Raw genomic sequence first — 17,594 nt, forward strand, 5'->3', positions numbered from 1 at the left:
ACTTACCGTAAAACAGTCAGAGTAAAAGGGACTCGTTTTCCTTGGAATAACACAGAACTGATTTCTCTGTTTAAGCGAAGAGATGTTGCTTGTGCCAAATTCCGCCTAAAGCGATTGGGAAATATACAGACAATTACGTAATAGTAGTAAAACTAAAACAAGGAACGAAAAGTCAGAATATTATAAAAATAGCTTAAATAGAAAGTTTAAGAATCCAAGACAATTCTGGAATAAATTTAACACTTTACTTAACCGTAACAAAATAGGGCGGATTAATCAACTGAATATCAATAATGAAATTATACAGAACTCCACAATAATCTCACAAACTCTTAATGAACACTTTGTTGCAGTCTCTCAAGCTAATGAGACCCCAAATTCACATGCAACTTTTAAAAAAACTGCCCCAACATTTTTTTTCTTTTAAACCGATTTCACCTATGTTTATCAAACTATAGGAAAATTGAAGTTGTGTACTGGTGCTGCCTGATGGAATGGAATCCATCCACTGCACGCTCTATGAAAAATTGGACTAACTCCAACCTAAAGAAAGAAGAAGGTATCACTGGTATATGTTTATTTTTAATTGCATTAATTATGCCAATAAATGTCCCCCTTATCTTCAACAATACTTTGTCAGACACATCTCAACCTATCCTATACAACACTTGCTACATTCATTTTTTGCTACACCAATAATCCATCGGGAAATTGGGAGAAGAGCATTTTGTCATTAAGCTCCTACATATTGGAACAACCTCCCATTGTAATTGAAATCTATCACATCTTTACATTTATTTAAATTGGCACTATTTGCATATTTAAAGACACCATGTACATGTTTTAATTGAGGATTCTTTTTTATCAGCTTATATTGTAAATCTTGGGCTCAATAGAATGCTGTAATGTCATGTGAACAGCCTATTCATTTTTATTTTTGTCAATGTAAAATATGTAATTTATTGTATAATTTGGGGAGGGGGCTTAGGGGGGAACATGCTGTGAATGATGTCCTGTTGATTTTGGTCTTTATTTTTGTGCTGTTTTTCTTTTTAAATGTGTTATTGTGTATTGTCATGTTTTGAGCATGTGTGGCTCTTGTTGTTATTCAGTGATTTAAAGGACCCCCTTGAAAATGAGATGGTACATCTCAAGGGGCTATCCAAAATAAAATAATAAGAATTTAATTTCCAGTGAATAATGAGACACTGTGAAGAATCTTCAGTAAGTTTTAACACACCACACCTCTGCTCTGAGGAATAATAGTTTTCTGCGGAACCCATACATGCTCCTACATGCCTGTCACATGACCTCCCATCGCGTTTTTTTTTTTTTAACAATCAAAATACAGGTAAGACAACTGATCTTCATAGATATAAATAGAACCGCATAAGTTTGCAAATCAACAATTACTCTGATCCCTAAATAAATAGGCCTATATTTATTTTGGCTTGGGGCAATATTTTTGTACAATCCTGCCCCCTACAGGGACAAAGAGGAAGCTACATATTAACAAAAAAAAAACTTATTTTTTTGCAGGTGTCAATTTGACAGCTAACATAATATTTGAAACAAGAACATACATAACTTATATGACAACTGAAGGGACTAACAATAAATGAACAGAACAACACAGACTCAAAGAAAAGTATTTCATCAATGTGAAATGCCTCCTGTTCGAGAGCAGCACTTTGACCTCCTTTTACAATTTATGTCAGAAAAAAAAGGACCAATTACCGTATACATACAGCCACAATTTTTATTTTTTTTTCAAAATTGGAATCCTAATAAGAATAATGATTAAAAATATATTTTGGCTACAAATCATTTAAAACATTAACTATAGATTTAGTCAGTTATAACTATGAAATGAAGCCATAATACAAAATGTATAGGCCTTTTTATATAAAAAAAGAAATATATTTAAGATGTCAAACAACTTGAACTAAACAGGCCAAATTGGAATGCTCACTAATAGAGAAGAAAAATGGCAGACTATTTAACCACTGTGACCACTAAGAAAATTCATTCAGACTGAGAGAACATAGACAGGCCAATTCAAACTGACGACCAATGCAAGGGTCATGTTCTGACTGAACACAAAATGAACCGAAAACAGGGATATTTAATTGAACCCCCCCCCCCCCCCCCCCCCACACACACACAAATCCTACTGCATGATATAGTCTTATCATAAGAAAATGACGACAGTGCGACAAAAACCTCTGACCGACACTAACCTGCATTTTGCACATAATGCTCAATAAACTTTTGTGTAGCCTATACAATGTATAGTTTATAATACAATAATTTATAATAGCCTAGAAATTGTTGATGCTCAAAATAACTGAAATGCCCACACAATGAGGGAAAATCTGAAACCTCCTAGTTATTTTCTTAATTCAAAAGGCTTAATTAAAGGAATTCAGTAATATTTCATTAAAATGATGTGAGGGTGCGGTTTAGAGGAAGTGTAAAGTAAGAGCATTGAAAATAGCAATGTTTTGCTCAAAAAGGTCTTCAAGTTAACATACCTGCATGCTATGTTTGTCATAGCCTATTAATAAAACGACCTTGAATTAAAAAAAAAAAAAAGTGAGGAAAGAAGCGGCTTAAAGTGCAACTGTTGTAGAATAAATTAGAAATGTTTAAGCTAAAAATATAGAAGATTTACAAATGAAAGTCCCATTCCTAAATTGTGAATATCTAAGGTCTGGTTTCACAGACATGGTTTAGATTAAGCCAGGATTAGGGCTTCAATTAGGATATTTAAGTAGCTTTTATAAACATGCCTAAGAAAACAAAGCAAAACATTGGTGTAGCCTATGGAGACACAACAATGGAACTGACATAAGTTAAGATTTGTCAGTGCAAGTTACCTTCAGTTAAAACAGATGCATTTATGTATGGGATAGAAGTAAGCCTTGTCTGTGAATCCGGGGGTAAACATTTTATTTATTTCAGAGCATCTATGTGTAGTGTACACAGCCTTGTAGCTCAGAGTGAGCGAAAAACTACGATTCCCAGCAGTCTTTGGGCTTTAAAGGAGATTGTCACGCATGCGCGGAACACAATTCCTCTCTCTTAGTCAAAAATAGTGGGGTTGCACAGGGAGTCTCCTCTGCAGACCATAAACCGCAAAGATTCACACGAAAGACCGATTGTCTGCGCTTATGGATGGACGAGAATACAGATTATAAACCTTATAAACCCTACAGCGGGCCAGTCTGGTACACGGGGATGATTTAGAGAGGCGTGTATTGGGAACAAGCTGTTCCATTGGTGGGTGACTGTTCAAGAAGGAGAGAAAGAGGAAAAATCTGTGAACCCCGAACTGGAGGTATATCTAGTTGGACATGGCACACCTTCATAACATGCGGAACCAGGTAATCCAGAGAGACGAAGATGACACCTGAATACATCCTTGCATTTCTTTCATACTAAGACATAACAGTTGGGCTAACTGTTCTTTTCGGATGATTAACTTTACATTACTGTGTCTTTGTAACGTAGCCTACTATAATATACTATATAATATATTAGGAAGCTTTGTAATTAAATTGGTTAGTTTTACTCAGCATTTATGTAAATACATTAATGTAAATTAGCCTGTGCCTAAAGTGTATGTGATGCTTAGGATGTTCCTCTTAAAAAATAATAGTAATTAAAGGAATAAAGAAAATCCAGTCTCTATTTCTAATAGTTTTTTAGTATGCACGTTTAAATTTTGGCCAATGCAACATATATTCTAATATGTTGATTTATTATCAATGTTTGAAAGAGTTGTGCTGCTTACATTTTGTTTTATAAAATGTGATACTTTTTTTCCAGGAAAAAAGAAAAGAAAAAAAGAACAGCATTTATTTAAAATAGAAGTTCAAAGGTTTGTAATTTCAGTGTTTTTTTCCTTTCTTTTTTTGAAATAAATGAATACGTTTATTCAGCGAGGATGTTAAATTGATAAAAAGTGATAGTAAAGATTTATATAGTTAGAAAATATTTCTATTTTGAATAAATGCTGTTATTTTTAACTCTTCATCAATGAATCCTGAAAAAAATATCACAGTTTCCCAAAAAACTATTAAGCAGCACAACATTTCAACATTGATAATAAATTGGCATATAATAATGATTTCTGAAGGATCACGTGACACTGAAAAAATCAGCTTTGCATCACAGAAATAAAATATATCTTAAAGTATATTAAAATAGAAAACCAATATTATAAATTGTAATAATATTTCATAATATTACTGTTTTTTTCTGTATAATTGTTGATCAAATAAATGCAGGCTTGATGAGACATCTTTCAAAAACAAAATGATTTATGAAATGTAAACCAAGTAGACTTGTTGTTTCTAATTAAAACTATTTTCATATTTTTAAATGATTAACTAATCACTAAAATGATATTATCACTAATATGTAACTAATAACAGTGGTTACTAATAATAGCTAATATTTAGCTGTCCACATTTTGCACACAACCCTGTTACCACATGGTATTTTGAAAAATTGTAACTCCCAAGAAATTAGATAATCATTTTCTCAATTTTTCCACAAATTGTACTGTGTGAACTGCACTTATCAAGTTTTTTTTTTTTTTTTTTTTAAAGTTATGTCAAATATAGGTTTATCACTAAACCAACATTTTATTCTAAACTAGCTGGGACTTTCTGAGAAACATCATAATTTGGGCTAAAATTTGCAACCCTATTACCCATACACATTTGTTTTAATGTGTAAAACAATTTAATTTTTTAAAATGTGCAACCCTATTACCCATACACATTTGTTTTAATGTGTAAAACAATTTAATTTTAACATTGATTTAACATTAATTGCAAGAATATTGCTAAATTAAAGCTTTAAATACTTAAAGCTAAAGTATTTAGGTGTCTCATGTGTTGGTAACAGGGCTGCTAAAATGGCAACGTCCATGGAAAATGACCATGAAATTCAGTCTGAAGATCAACATTTATTCATACTGAACATCCTTCATCACATCGATTTTATTGAGAATCTTAAATGATGAATAGAGGATAAAGTGTAAAAATGTTATATTACATATTAGACAATGTGGGTATTTTGTACAGATTCAGATGATAATGGATGCCGTCTATTCATGATAGTTAACAGGTTTATGTTTTGCAGCCAGTGCGCGTGTTTTGTATGTCAATATGATAATTGCAGCGTATCGTGTGTTTTGATGAGCCTCTCAGAGTATCTTGACGAAAGAGTGGCACACCCACAGATCACGCAGGTGTAGAATAGTTGGCAGAATAATTAACTTTGTTTCTGAGAATGTTTAGAAAGCATATCTGCTGATCTCATATTATGAGGCTTCCAATGGGCGGTACTACCAATAATAGTAAAAGTTCCGTGTTTTGATTGCTCAGTTTTTAAAAAAGGGTCAATGTGAGTGTAATGAATGTGGAAATCGGATTTTGAGCTGATACCAAGAGGAGTTTTTATCTCCTGAACTTTGAGTCTTGTCAAGTGATTGTTGTGTTTTGATAAAACGGTGTCACTTCCAGATGGATTGTCAGTACAAGTCATCTTTATCCCATACTGAACGAGGAAGCAGAGGCTCGGAGTGTTTTCCTAGAAAATGAAAAAAGTGCTTAAAACGCTACATGTGATTTCTAGCAGTTCCCTCGATAGATTCCCATCACCTCCGGACCTTCAGCAGCGGAGCGATGACTGGGTAGATCTTCCTGCATTTGTTAATCTGTTGCTTGATAAAAGGACAACTCCTAGAGTCCGTCTCCTGTGTAAAGAAAATACACTATGCTGGATCTTGCCATTGAGAGCTGGTAAGAATTTTTAAATAAATGTTTTTCTCCCTTCAGAATCCGCGTTTGAATCCTGAGGAATATTTCACCAAATTGGAGAGAATCGGTAAAGGCTCTTTTGGAGAGGTCTACAAGGGAATAAACAACCGCACGAAAGAGGTGGTGGCCATTAAGATTATTGACTTGGAAGAGGCAGAGGATGAGATTGAAGACATCCAGCAGGAGATCACAGTACTCAGCCAGTGCGACAGCCCTTATGTCACCAAATACTACGGCTCCTATCTGACGGTTTGTGGGGATTTCCTTCTTTCAGACGCGGCTTTTAAAACATCACAATATAGTTCTGTATTTTTAAAGGAATAGTTTAAATTCCACCCTTCATAAACATATGACTTCCTCATAACACTTTACAATGGCATTATTTTAGTTCATGCACTAGGTATCGCAAACTAACAATAAACAATATATAAGTGCTATACATGTTAATACTAATACATTTAAAAAAAACTTAAGCCATATAAATGAACATCAGTTCCTGTATTATGAACTAACTTGAATACACAATGTTCATTATTGGTTCCCAATACCTTATTGTAGGTACAATGGTGGCCAAATGTGATGTCTGGCCCTAGGATAATCTCCTTCAAATATTATTAAGAATTTGTGAGCATATTGCGTAGTTGTGCTTGGAGTCAGGAGTCGATCATTTTATTTGTGAGATAATACAATGAAACATTCCAAATTGTGCGGACATCATTTTTTGGCCAGACTGTCATACAAAGAAATTATGAACATATGCAAGTCAAGTCACCTTTATTTATATAGTGTTTTTTACAAAGCAGCTTTACAGAGATAACAGGACAATAATGGGACAATTTCCTATAGATAATGGGACAATTTCCTATAGATCTGTTGTACAGCAGAAACTAACTAGTTTCTGCTGTACAACAGATCTATAGGAAAAGAGTGTCATAGCTTGAGTAATTTCAGTGATGGCTCATTTCTGTCATAAAATTAAGTTCATTTATCTATACAGCCGCTCTGGAGAAAACAGTGATGTCATCGTCCAGCTCAGTTCAGTTCTCACATAATGGTGTCAATGCAGGCAGATCAATAATATTGTTGAATATTAAGTGTCCCCAAAGGCAGTTCTCCTCTGGCCAACGAACGAACAAGTGTATGATTATGATTCAGGCAGCATTACAGGTCAGAAGTCAGATAGGATCGGAACATTCAGAATTATGTATGCTTTTTTCCTGTGAGGGTTTTGTTTTTTATGCTTTTATTGTTTGCATAGTAAAATAAAACCTGTAGCAGTAGTTAGCATTTTTTTTGCCAAATAATTTTGTCAGATTATCACGGAGCTCCAAAAGGAATATGGTGATGGAAAAAAAATATGAGATGCGAGGGGAAAATGATATATCAGTGCTTTTTGCGTTCTATCGCAAATGTTTTGCGTTCCCCCGATAACCTTTCCGTCCGCTTGCAAAAAGGTTTGTGTTCTTCAAGAGCAAATGCAAACTCAGGGGAACACAAATGTTTTCCAGAGAATGCTCAAGGTTTGTGAGCATTTTTTGAGAGACCGCAAAAGTTTTGTGAACAAGAGTTTCTCAGGGGAATGCAAATCTTTTCCATACAATAAAAGTAGACAGTGACCAGTGTGTCTCAAACCAGTGTTGTTATTGTAAACGAAAAACTAATAAAAATGGTTTTCTGTAATTGAAATAAAGCTGAAATTAATTAAAATATAAATATTAGATTTATATTGAACTAATATAATAGAAAAATAACTAATTAGAAATAGTAACTGAAATAAGTTTACATTGAAGTACTAAAACTGAAATAAAAATTGATGAAAGCTATATATATATATATATATATATACATACCGTATATATGAAAAAACGCACATAACAAAACCCAAACTAAAATCAAAATGAAATAATCAAAATAAAAGCTAAATTAAAATATGAATAAATAATTATAAAAATAATACTAAAATAGGTCTCCAACTCCAAAAAGGGCAAAAGTGCATCCTAAATGTGGTCATGCTTTGATGAACTATTCCTTTTAGAAATGATCAAATATCTGTTGATTTTATCAGACAAATGAATGGTAATTTAATTGACTGGTTTATTGTGTTTCTCAGGGCTCTAAACTATGGATCATCATGGAATATTTGGGAGGCGGATCGGCGCTGGACCTGGTGAGTTAGTCTTTTTTTACCATGCTTGCGAGTTCTTTACAGTGAGGCAAAAAAAAAAAACCCTCAAAGGATATTTAACATCCTCTAATATGTGTTTGAACAGTTGAGGCCGGGACCTCTGGAAGAGGCGTATATCGCCACCATCATCAGAGAAATACTGAAAGGACTTGACTACCTCCACTCAGAGAGGAAGATTCACAGAGATATCAAAGGTCAGTATTTAAAACTGGCCTCTGTTTGATTGATTTTAGTCCTGTGAAGTGTCCCCATATGGATAACCCTTCTACTTTTTGGCTACAGCGGCCAATGTGTTACTGTCTGAACACGGAGAAGTCAAACTGGCAGACTTTGGAGTGGCCGGCCAGTTAACGGACACACAAATTAAAAGAAACACATTTGTAGGAACTCCATTTTGGATGGCACCTGAGGTCATCAAACAGTCTGCGTATGACTTCAAGGTACAAGTACTTCCTTGTCTCGTTTGTCATTCAGCTAACAGGTATCATGTTCAAGTCCTCCACGTGGACATCTGTTAACTAGCGAAGATTGCACGATGAAAATAAGCTCAATGAAATATTCAGAGACAGACAGATGGCACAAGCACTAACCACCATTTTTTTGTCTTCCCTATGTTTTAGGCTGACATCTGGTCATTGGGGATCACAGCCATCGAGCTGGCTAAAGGAGAGCCGCCGAACTCAGAACTTCACCCCATGAGAGTCCTGTTCCTCATCCCCAAAAGCAACCCGCCCACCCTGGACGGGTCCTACAGCAGAGCCTTTAAGGACTTTGTTGAATCTTGTCTCAATAAAGAGCCACGATTTGTTAGTAGCTCTCTTTATAATACCTTTATTAAAAAAACAATTCTATTAAGAGATGTATTTTAATTATAAAAATAATAATTAAACTTTAAAACCTGAGGCAAACTGCATTTAATTCTTGTAATATGATGTTTGCACATGACAGAGACCAACAGCCAAAGAGCTGCTGAAACACAAGTTCATCACCCGCTACACCAAGAAAACCTCATACCTGGCAGAGCTCATTGATCGATACCGCCGCTGGAAGACAGAGGGACACGGGGACGAGTCGAGCTCTGACGACTCTGACATGTACGTGTCCGGTCCGCATTCCTGGATGAGCCATCTGCGATACCTGTGATATCAGTGTACGGTGTGTTTACTCTGTTTGTTTTTCACTCAGGGACGGGGAGGGGGATGACAGGGACCAGTGTCCCATGTGGACTTTCCCCACCGTGCGGCCCAGTTCCATGAACAAGTTACAGAGAGGCTTCAATCATTTAGAAAATAAGGTAAATATGTCTTTTAAAGTCTTTACACTGCAACGCCAACACAAACCTGCATCTATAGATGCCATAAAGGAGGTGTTTAAACAGGTAATCACAATTGCGGGTAATGATAAATCGAACAGAACTAAACTTGCATCAGAGCTGCTTCTGATACTAGGGGTGAAATGGGACAGATCTTGCAATGTAAAATGACATTACATATTTGCATAGAATTCAGTAGCAGCTCAGAGCATCCTTTAAAAATGCAGTTAGTATGTTTTTTAGGCACATTTAGGCAAAGAAATGAAGCTTAGTATACTTGATTTTAACACTGTTTTAGTTTAAAATTATGTACAATCGTATAGTCGTTTCATTGGGGCTGCAATTTTGTGATCACATGACTTGCTGAATACTATGGAGTGTAAGAGTGCCCCTTTTTTTCAGCGGCGCTGATTCCGGAAGTACATTTTTCATTAATTTTTCCCATAGGGATTTTGAAATAGTCTTCGTTATAAGCCATGAACCAAGCCAATCAGCTACAAGGTGAATCACAACACTACAAACTTTGTTTTGAAGCAAAAAAGTTTTTGAAAATCGGACAAAAAGACAAAGGTACAGGACTCTGTACTTGACAGTTTTAATGAGGGAAAGAACTACAATCCCATGAAGCATAATCGAATTAAAAATGATGAGAAATGTAAAAGTATACGTCTGTATGGATTATATGTATAACAACAATTTTATTGAAATTGTTTATTGAAAAAAATGCATATATATATATATATATAGCCAACAGTTCAGTATTTTGAGAGCGTAGGGAAATCAACTTTATTACGTCATTCGCAGTGCTTCATGGGAGTGGGTGGAGCTTAAGAGCTTTTTGGAGTGTGTTGCTTTTTTCGACTCTTTGGTGTAATTTTCTGTACAGCACCATGGGTAATGTAGTTTTTCCACAGAATTCCACTGTTAAACATGATTATAAAAACATTTCAAAAAAAATAAGTTATAGTTCACCCGCCAGCTGACGGCTTCAGCAGAAGAAAATACTATGGATTAACAACCTTGTATATCACAGTACGTCTGCCTTATGGAGAAAATGAATGGAGTTTGTACTTCTGGAACCCAACTGTATAATATATATGTATTATGCAAATTGTACTAAGTTCAGCTTACCCATGCCATTTATTCAAAGTGATCCATCAGGTATCAAAAAACCCTTGTTTTTTTTATAACAGACATCAGACGCTATGAAGAGGCAGCCGAAGTCTCCGTCTCTGACAACATTCATCTCACCCATCTTCAGAGAGGTAAGGAATTCAAAAATGTGTTAATGTCAGCGAGCCTCCATCACGGGTGCACCTGTGCTTTAGCGTCGGGTCTCGACACGTGGATTAGCAGACTGGTATGTTCTGAATGCAGCTGAAGGAGAAGCGGCGTGCTAGCGGGAACGGCGTATGCGCCCTGGAAGAGCTGGAAAACGCCTTCAGCCTCGCCGAGGAGTCCAGCCCTGGAATCTCGGACCGTTTACTCAATCACGTCATGGAGAGAGTGTGCAGGTAAACGGGCCTTACATTTAACGGTCTCATCCACGTTTCTGTACACACAGTATCTAATTGTATTTGATGTAATTTTCTGCTTATGCCAGTTTTTCAGGTCATGCAGACTCTTTGCTATAAGATTTTGTACTGCACTGTGGCACTTGCATGCAGCACTGAATCATCCGCAGGAGTGAACTTTGAGACTTCCTGTGTCTCAACCCTGCAGGTTCACACTCAACGGAAACAGCATGCCTTCGAAACGATGAGGTCCATCGGACTGCTGGCCAGCTCCACGGAAAGACTATCCTGATGGCTCACCTGCTCCTTCTGCTGAAGACCACCAGGCTTTCCATTACTGCTTGTATGAGGAGATGTTTTTACAGTTTCCTTTATAGAATTTTAAAAATGTCTAAATCAAATGTAAAATATGAAATGACAAGTCAAGTTTATGTGCGTTCCATTAAATGACAAAGTACATTTAACTATAAATATACTAGTGTAAGAAGAAAACTGCGCTGTTTTCTTACTTTTGCATAAATCACTGTAGGAAATGCAGGAAAGGGCTTAAAGGCATAGTTCACCAAAAACATTTTATTCTTTAAATGTATTACTTTTTTAATTTTTTCAATGAAACCTGTAATCTGAGATTACTGTCCCTACACTCAAAGTCCTTTCCACCAAAACTTTGACGCTCCAAAATAATCATAAATATATTGTAAGATTAATCTACATGAATCAAACGGTTTTATGGTGAACATTTTATGATGAACAGATTTAATTTACCGTTTTATTCACATAAGCATTGATCAACGAGCGTACACTTGTTTGTTTACCATATCTGATGTGCTCTGTTTGTGAATCGATCAATTTTTAAATATGAAAATAAAAGCCTAAATTAAATCTGTTCATCATATAAAATGAACTTGAACTGACTTGGATTAAACCACTTGATACCAAATTATATATATTCATCATATAAAGCAGTAATATTTGTATAATATAAATCATTGTATTTATTCATATTTTGAACTAGCTTTTATTTTTATATTTTCAGTTTTCATTAAAGTCTTAATGTATTTTTTGTCATTTTTATTGGTTTATTTTTAACTCATTCATATTTTAATTAAGTTTTAGCTTTAGTAAGTTAAATACTTGAACTAAAATGAGAAATGTTGCCTCGGCAAATAAACTGAAATAAAATGAGTTTAAGTTTGTCATCTAATATTTTATTTGAATTCAGCTATATTTCAATTAATAAAAAAAGAGTTTTACTAAATAATACATTTATGTAACTGATAAAAAGCGATCATGTCTCATCAGAAGACTTGGAATAAACCGTTCAATTCTTATGTATTTTACAATGTTTATTCACTTTTTGAAATGTGGAAGTTTTGCTGTAATGTTCTTTCAATGGAGGGACAGAAATCTCAGGTTTCATTAAAACTATCTTCATTTATGTTTCAGAGATCAACAAAAGTCATCTCATACAGGGCACTTAATAACAGAATTTTTAGGCGAACAAATGTTTAAATGGGACAAAATGAAGAGAAGGAAATGTTTACACAGTTCAGTTTTATTTGATATCCCTCAATATCATAACATGGAACGTACTACATGCGGTGTGTACAGGAGCAACGCCTCGGCAACATGCTACACAAAATAAATAGTAAAGTCAGAGAGTTAAATATTAAAGTCAGAGAAAAGCGATTTAATCAAAACTCTGTTTAGCGCCTCTGAATGAGAAATGAAACTGAGGACTTTGAGTAAACTCCCTTTTCTCGGCTTTAGCAATCCGGGATGGGCAACAAAAAAAAACGTATTGCCAGATACAGAAAACGAGGAAGAAAATAATTCCAGTCCTTGCATAAAATGTTCAAATGTGTGAAGACCATGATCCCACAGTGCATTATTGAATTAAGAGGGATTTGAAACACATCAGACAAGCTGAGCTCAAGTCGAGATGATGGCTGCTTACAGTATATTGTTGAGTACACAAAGCAACACTGCTTATTGTGTGGCCGACTAACTTTGGCCAACCTTTTCAGGCTTACGCGATAACTTTTCAGGTCTTTGGTTGGACCCTGTACAGCATGTTGAACGGACAAAGCCAAAAGCCTTATAAATACAATCAATAATCCAAAAAGAGCAAGAAAATAATCTCCCAAATCAGATATCTTACAGATCTGTCTTCGTAAAGTGAAGCCGATAAGTAAACGAAACACTGTGGAACTCTTCTTCATCATCATGCTACTAAAATAACAAATAACTCAACTGGTCTTGACAATATATATATATATATATATATATATATATATATATATATATATAGCAAGATATGCATCGCAAAAAATATTGGTAGTTAAAAAGAAAAAGTTCGATTGTTGATCAATGGATCATAGGCAAAGAACTTGTAAATTAATTATTAATATACTTAAAAGAAAGGGGAAAAAAATCACATATACAGTATAATAAAAAAGGGAACTGGCAGTTTTAGGCTGCTGATACTAACTTACATTTTAGCATTTAGAGTCTGACCGAAAACATCTTGACTTGCAATTTTGTTTTTGTTTTTAACTTCCCCAGAACCATTTCCTCTTAAAGTGTGTAAATGGCAGAACGCGAAAGAAAAGTGCAATATTACACTGTGGATGACCCAATTTGCCCTTATGGGGGTCAGTTTAAAACTGTTATCCATCAAGTATCCAAAAATCCAAACTAGTGACATTTGTGAATACATAATTTAAAACATTACATTTAGTTTGGTTAGCAAATGTTTTTTTGGTCAGTCTTCACTTTAAAATAAATAGCCGATTAGTTTTCAGATTTAAACATAAAATCAATGCTGTGAGATCAAAATCAACCGATCAGAACTTAAAATCCCCTAAATAGTAACGGTCACACAATAACGACCTTCAAGACATGCTTTGACCTATGATGAATGAGGAAAAGCCAATACGCGATGCAATGATACAGCTGCCTCATCGTCAACATAATACAGTCCTCTCTCTGATTCCTTCCTGTACCAACATCACACCCTCGGCCGTTCAAAGGGATCAGACATGCTCTCTGACCAACATTACATCAGCGAGACACATTTTATCCTTCATCTCACTTACTGCACCAGCTAGACTTAATACAAACCCTCTGCTTGTCAACACTCCCCTCAGTAGTATTCAGTCATGTTGTCCCAGGACCAACAATTGAAATCATTTTTCTGTTCATGTGGGACAAGATTTCCACTGAATAACTGGCATAACAAAAGTCCGTTCTGACAAGAATATTAAATATCGTCCTAAATGACAGATTCATAGCAAAGACCTTAAAAACCTGAATACAGCAATAATAATTGAAACCTTAGCAAGATCAATATCAAACATAACTTAATTCAATCTAATGTGGTTCTAGAAGAGCAAGATGCCCGCTTTATGTTTCATTAAGGAGAACACCAGATAAAAAGAAAGAAACGTTGGAAGAGAATTACAGAGCGCTGAATCTTTCCTCCCAAGGTTTCAATAAGCTGCTCGAAATCCCGGGATGCAGAGAGCGAACAGTCCAGAGTCAAGAATCAAGTTATGATGATGATGATGATGATGCACCTCTTAGAGCCACAAATCAGAAAAGATCAAGATGATGGTGCGTTTGGTCCTGGCAGACAGTGGGCCCAGCCCTCAGCTCCAGGACATCAGTCTGACACACTCAGCTCCCCCCGTTCATCTCTGCTGGGCCTTTGGGTACGAGAAGACTCATGCGTCCCGTGGAGCTCGCTGCACTTTTGATCACCTCCATCCATCTGCAACGCACCACAGCACATCAAACATTACTTCAAAATAGTGTTCATTTCGTTAACAAAATCTATGACCTTTTTTTGTTCCATGACTAAGACGAGATAACGAGACAACATCAACGTCATTTAACGAAAACTGTGACTATATCAACATTGACGAGAAAAGACGAGACCAAAACCTCTCTTTGTTTTTGTCGGAAAAAAGAGACGACAAAATATTACATAAAGAAAAGTCAAATTCATTGAAAAGAATAAATTGTATTATCTGTTATTATTTCTTAAGGGGAGAAAACGTTTTAAAAAAAATTAAATAATGTGCAAATATTGTCGTGAAAAATATAAATATAAATGTGGTGTAACTAATATATATATATATATATATATATATATATATTAGTATCATGAGTGACAGTTGAAGCATACACTTATTAATATGCATACATTCAATATTATTCGGATGTCTCATGTAAAAAACACAAAACATTTTTTAACAAGCCGCTACGAAATTTCATGCTTGTGTTTGGCAGATGTCAAGATTTTAATTTCTTATAAATTATTTTAAAACATTTATTTAAATAACATTACCTTTCAAATGTATACTCGCTCTCTGCCCTGAAGAAGTAAACATGGGATTTGAACTGCAGCTTGAAGACGTACTCCTTATGGATGCTATCCGATTCCCCTGGGGTGCTGACTGTGTAACCTAGCAACGGGAGACTGGCTAGAGGGAAGTCATCCTGGGACAAAAACAAGAATTCATTATTACCTCTAGTCTAGACCTCCTACAGGAAGTTTAAACTTTCAGAATGAACATCAAATACATGAAATCAAAGGGATGGTGCATAGTTCAATACCTGATGCGTCTTGTAAAAGAACAGGCAGAAGTTGGTAAAGACGACCCAGAGTTTCTGCCAGCCGTTGCTGTTCTTGAACTTCCTTAGAAGGTAACCGGACAGCTGGTTCTGCAATGGAGCGTATCAGGAAGTTAAAACATCAACTGCTACAACAGCGCAAACCCCTCGTTCACAAAGGACCGTTAGTGCTGTATTAGTGTTTCATGAAATGTGCACTGAATGAGTAAGCTAAGGGAGAGTGCCAATTTTCCAAATCAGTAGTAAAAAAAGAAGAATGCAAAATATAAAGTCTCCATTTCCCAGTGGAGCTTGTACTCTATACCAGGGCCATAACCACCATAGACCTTGAGGGAAACAAGTCAAGCACCGCTCTGTGTTGTAAGGATGCCAAAAAGTTTTAAAAGTTGCATTTTGGGCCTTGCCTCAGCGCTAAATGTCAAAATGATTGAGATGGCCGATTAAATCAAAGAAGGCCTTACTGTTCAAAGAAGACGGGTGCGAAATCCAACGTGACTCTTTTTTAAGATACAAGTAGCTAAACATTTAATATTTGACAATGTTTACGCTAGAAATGTTCAGCGATCGACAGTAATATACAGTGATGCAAACTATGAAATTTCACCGTTTTGAATTGAACATATGCTATTATTTACTTCAATCATGTAATTCTTAATTAAATGTGAAGAGATAAAAAATGTTTCGTGTTTTTTACATGAGACATCCGAATAATATTGAATGTATGCATATTTTAATATAAATATTATTAGCAAATAGTTAAATTGATTACTTAACTACGTTCTTATTGCTTTTTCTTTATTCTTTTAAATCCATTTTAATCCTTTAATTATATAATTCCTTTAAATAAAAAGATTTATAGCACTTAAAGATTTGGCGATCCATTGTATGAGCGACAGAGTTCATGAAGCGTAAAGATCTTAATCATAATTATATTTTAAAAGACTAATAATATATATATATATATATATATATATATATATATATATATATATATATATATATAGTTGCACCACATCATTTATATTTTTCACAACAATATTTGCCCATTATTATTTTTTTTAACAGTTTTGTTAAAATATTAGTTTTCTCCCTTAAGAAATAATAATATTAATAACAGATAATACAATTGATTCTTTTCAATAAATTTGACTTATTTAATAAAGACTTTTCTTTATAAGGACAGGTGTATCCTCAATGACGCATCTCCAAAAAAAGAAAAGAAAAAAAGATTACATATTAAGACCATGTTCTTCATTAGAAGAGGCATATTGTTTTTAATGCATTTTTGAATAAATTAATAAAACATGAAGCATGATGTAAAAAGAATGAAAAATGATATAAGATGGATTTTGAATTGAGTAGCCCTCTTTAGAGAAAACTTTTAATTTGTGAAGTTTTCATATTCAGATGACCGTGACTATTACTGGAGGGGTTTTGACCGCACTGGTACCTGGTTCATGCGCAGGTAGTCATTGAGAGAAAGGTTCTGGTTTCTGTACCAGCACACATGTGTGATGGTGTTGGGTCTCTGGCCCTGACCGAGCAGGTACCGAGGGGGGAGCTCTGGAGACACAGCTGGAGAACTGAATACTGAGAGCAGGCAAACAGAGCACAGGCACGGGACAAGACGTAAACAGGAAGAAGGACAGATAATGTGGTGGACAGAGAAAGTGATGAAGAGGAAAAAGTGCAGAAGAGCAAAAGAGAAGAAGAACAGAAGTGTGTTAGAATGTTAGCTTTTAATCCTTGAGTGGGAGAAGAGAAAAAAATGACAGACTGAAAATTCTTCGAAAGGAATCTGTAGAAAGGAAAATGTTAGGAAGCCATGTCCATTAATTCAGTCACTTTCATTCCAAAAGGCAGTTACTGTTAACACAGAAGAGAGATGAACAAATAAAGAGGAAAAAAAATGTTACAGACATAAAAGGAAAAAACATGGAAGGGAGAGGTGGAGAAGCTACTGGATGCGGAAAAACTGGAAAATGAGGGTGAAGAAAGGAGACAGACACGCACAAAAAAGATCCACGAGTCTTTGCCCCTCATCCACAAGCTTGGTTGCAGTCCAGACCTCAACATCCAGGTTCAGAGAAGTGTGTGTGTGTGTGTGTGTG

The 17,594-nt window shown here is 35.2% G+C and overlaps 2 protein-coding genes across 8 annotated transcripts in view; one reads left to right on the plus strand and one right to left on the minus strand.

Moving 5' to 3' along the window:
• The first annotated feature begins 3,018 nt into the window (after nt 1-3,018).
• On the plus strand, nt 3,019-11,939 carry stk25a (serine/threonine kinase 25a). Of its 5 annotated transcripts, XM_079627906.1 has the most exons (13): nt 3,066-3,386; nt 3,832-3,883; nt 5,538-5,707; nt 5,853-6,083; nt 7,945-8,001; nt 8,105-8,213; nt 8,302-8,459; nt 8,640-8,825; nt 8,968-9,113; nt 9,205-9,313; nt 10,525-10,596; nt 10,709-10,845; nt 11,054-11,898. In XM_079627906.1, exons 3-13 carry the CDS (start codon nt 5,612-5,614, stop codon nt 11,091-11,093), a joined length of 1,341 nt encoding a protein of 446 aa, XP_079484032.1. In that variant the 5' UTR covers nt 3,066-3,386; nt 3,832-3,883; nt 5,538-5,611; the 3' UTR covers nt 11,094-11,898. The 5 variants fall into 5 exon arrangements, with proteins under 5 accessions (XP_079484035.1, XP_079484034.1, XP_079484032.1 ...); XM_079627907.1 differs by lacking the exon at nt 3,832-3,883 and having other exon boundaries at nt 10,935-11,939; XM_079627905.1 differs by lacking the exon at nt 3,832-3,883.
• Nucleotides 11,940-14,481: 2,542 nt separating this feature from the next.
• farp2 (FERM, RhoGEF and pleckstrin domain protein 2) overlaps nt 14,482-17,594 on the minus strand; it is a 50,911-nt gene continuing 47,798 nt past the window's right edge. For 2 of the 3 annotated variants that reach the window (XM_079627902.1, XM_079627903.1), the window contains 3 exons: nt 15,466-15,573; nt 15,197-15,348; nt 14,482-14,617 (listed from right to left, as the gene is read on the minus strand). In XM_079627902.1, coding sequence (XP_079484028.1) covers nt 14,524-14,617; nt 15,197-15,348; nt 15,466-15,573 — 354 coding nt within the window. In that variant the 3' untranslated portion in view covers nt 14,482-14,523. Of the gene's footprint in view, nt 14,618-15,196; nt 15,349-15,465; nt 15,574-16,933; nt 17,074-17,594 lie in introns of all 3 variants that reach the window. The other variant, XM_079627904.1, reaches the window with a different exon arrangement.

Source organism: Phoxinus phoxinus (genome assembly GCF_949152265.1).
Source record: "Phoxinus phoxinus genome assembly, chromosome: 11".
Lineage (NCBI taxonomy): Eukaryota > Metazoa > Chordata > Actinopteri > Cypriniformes > Leuciscidae > Phoxinus > Phoxinus phoxinus.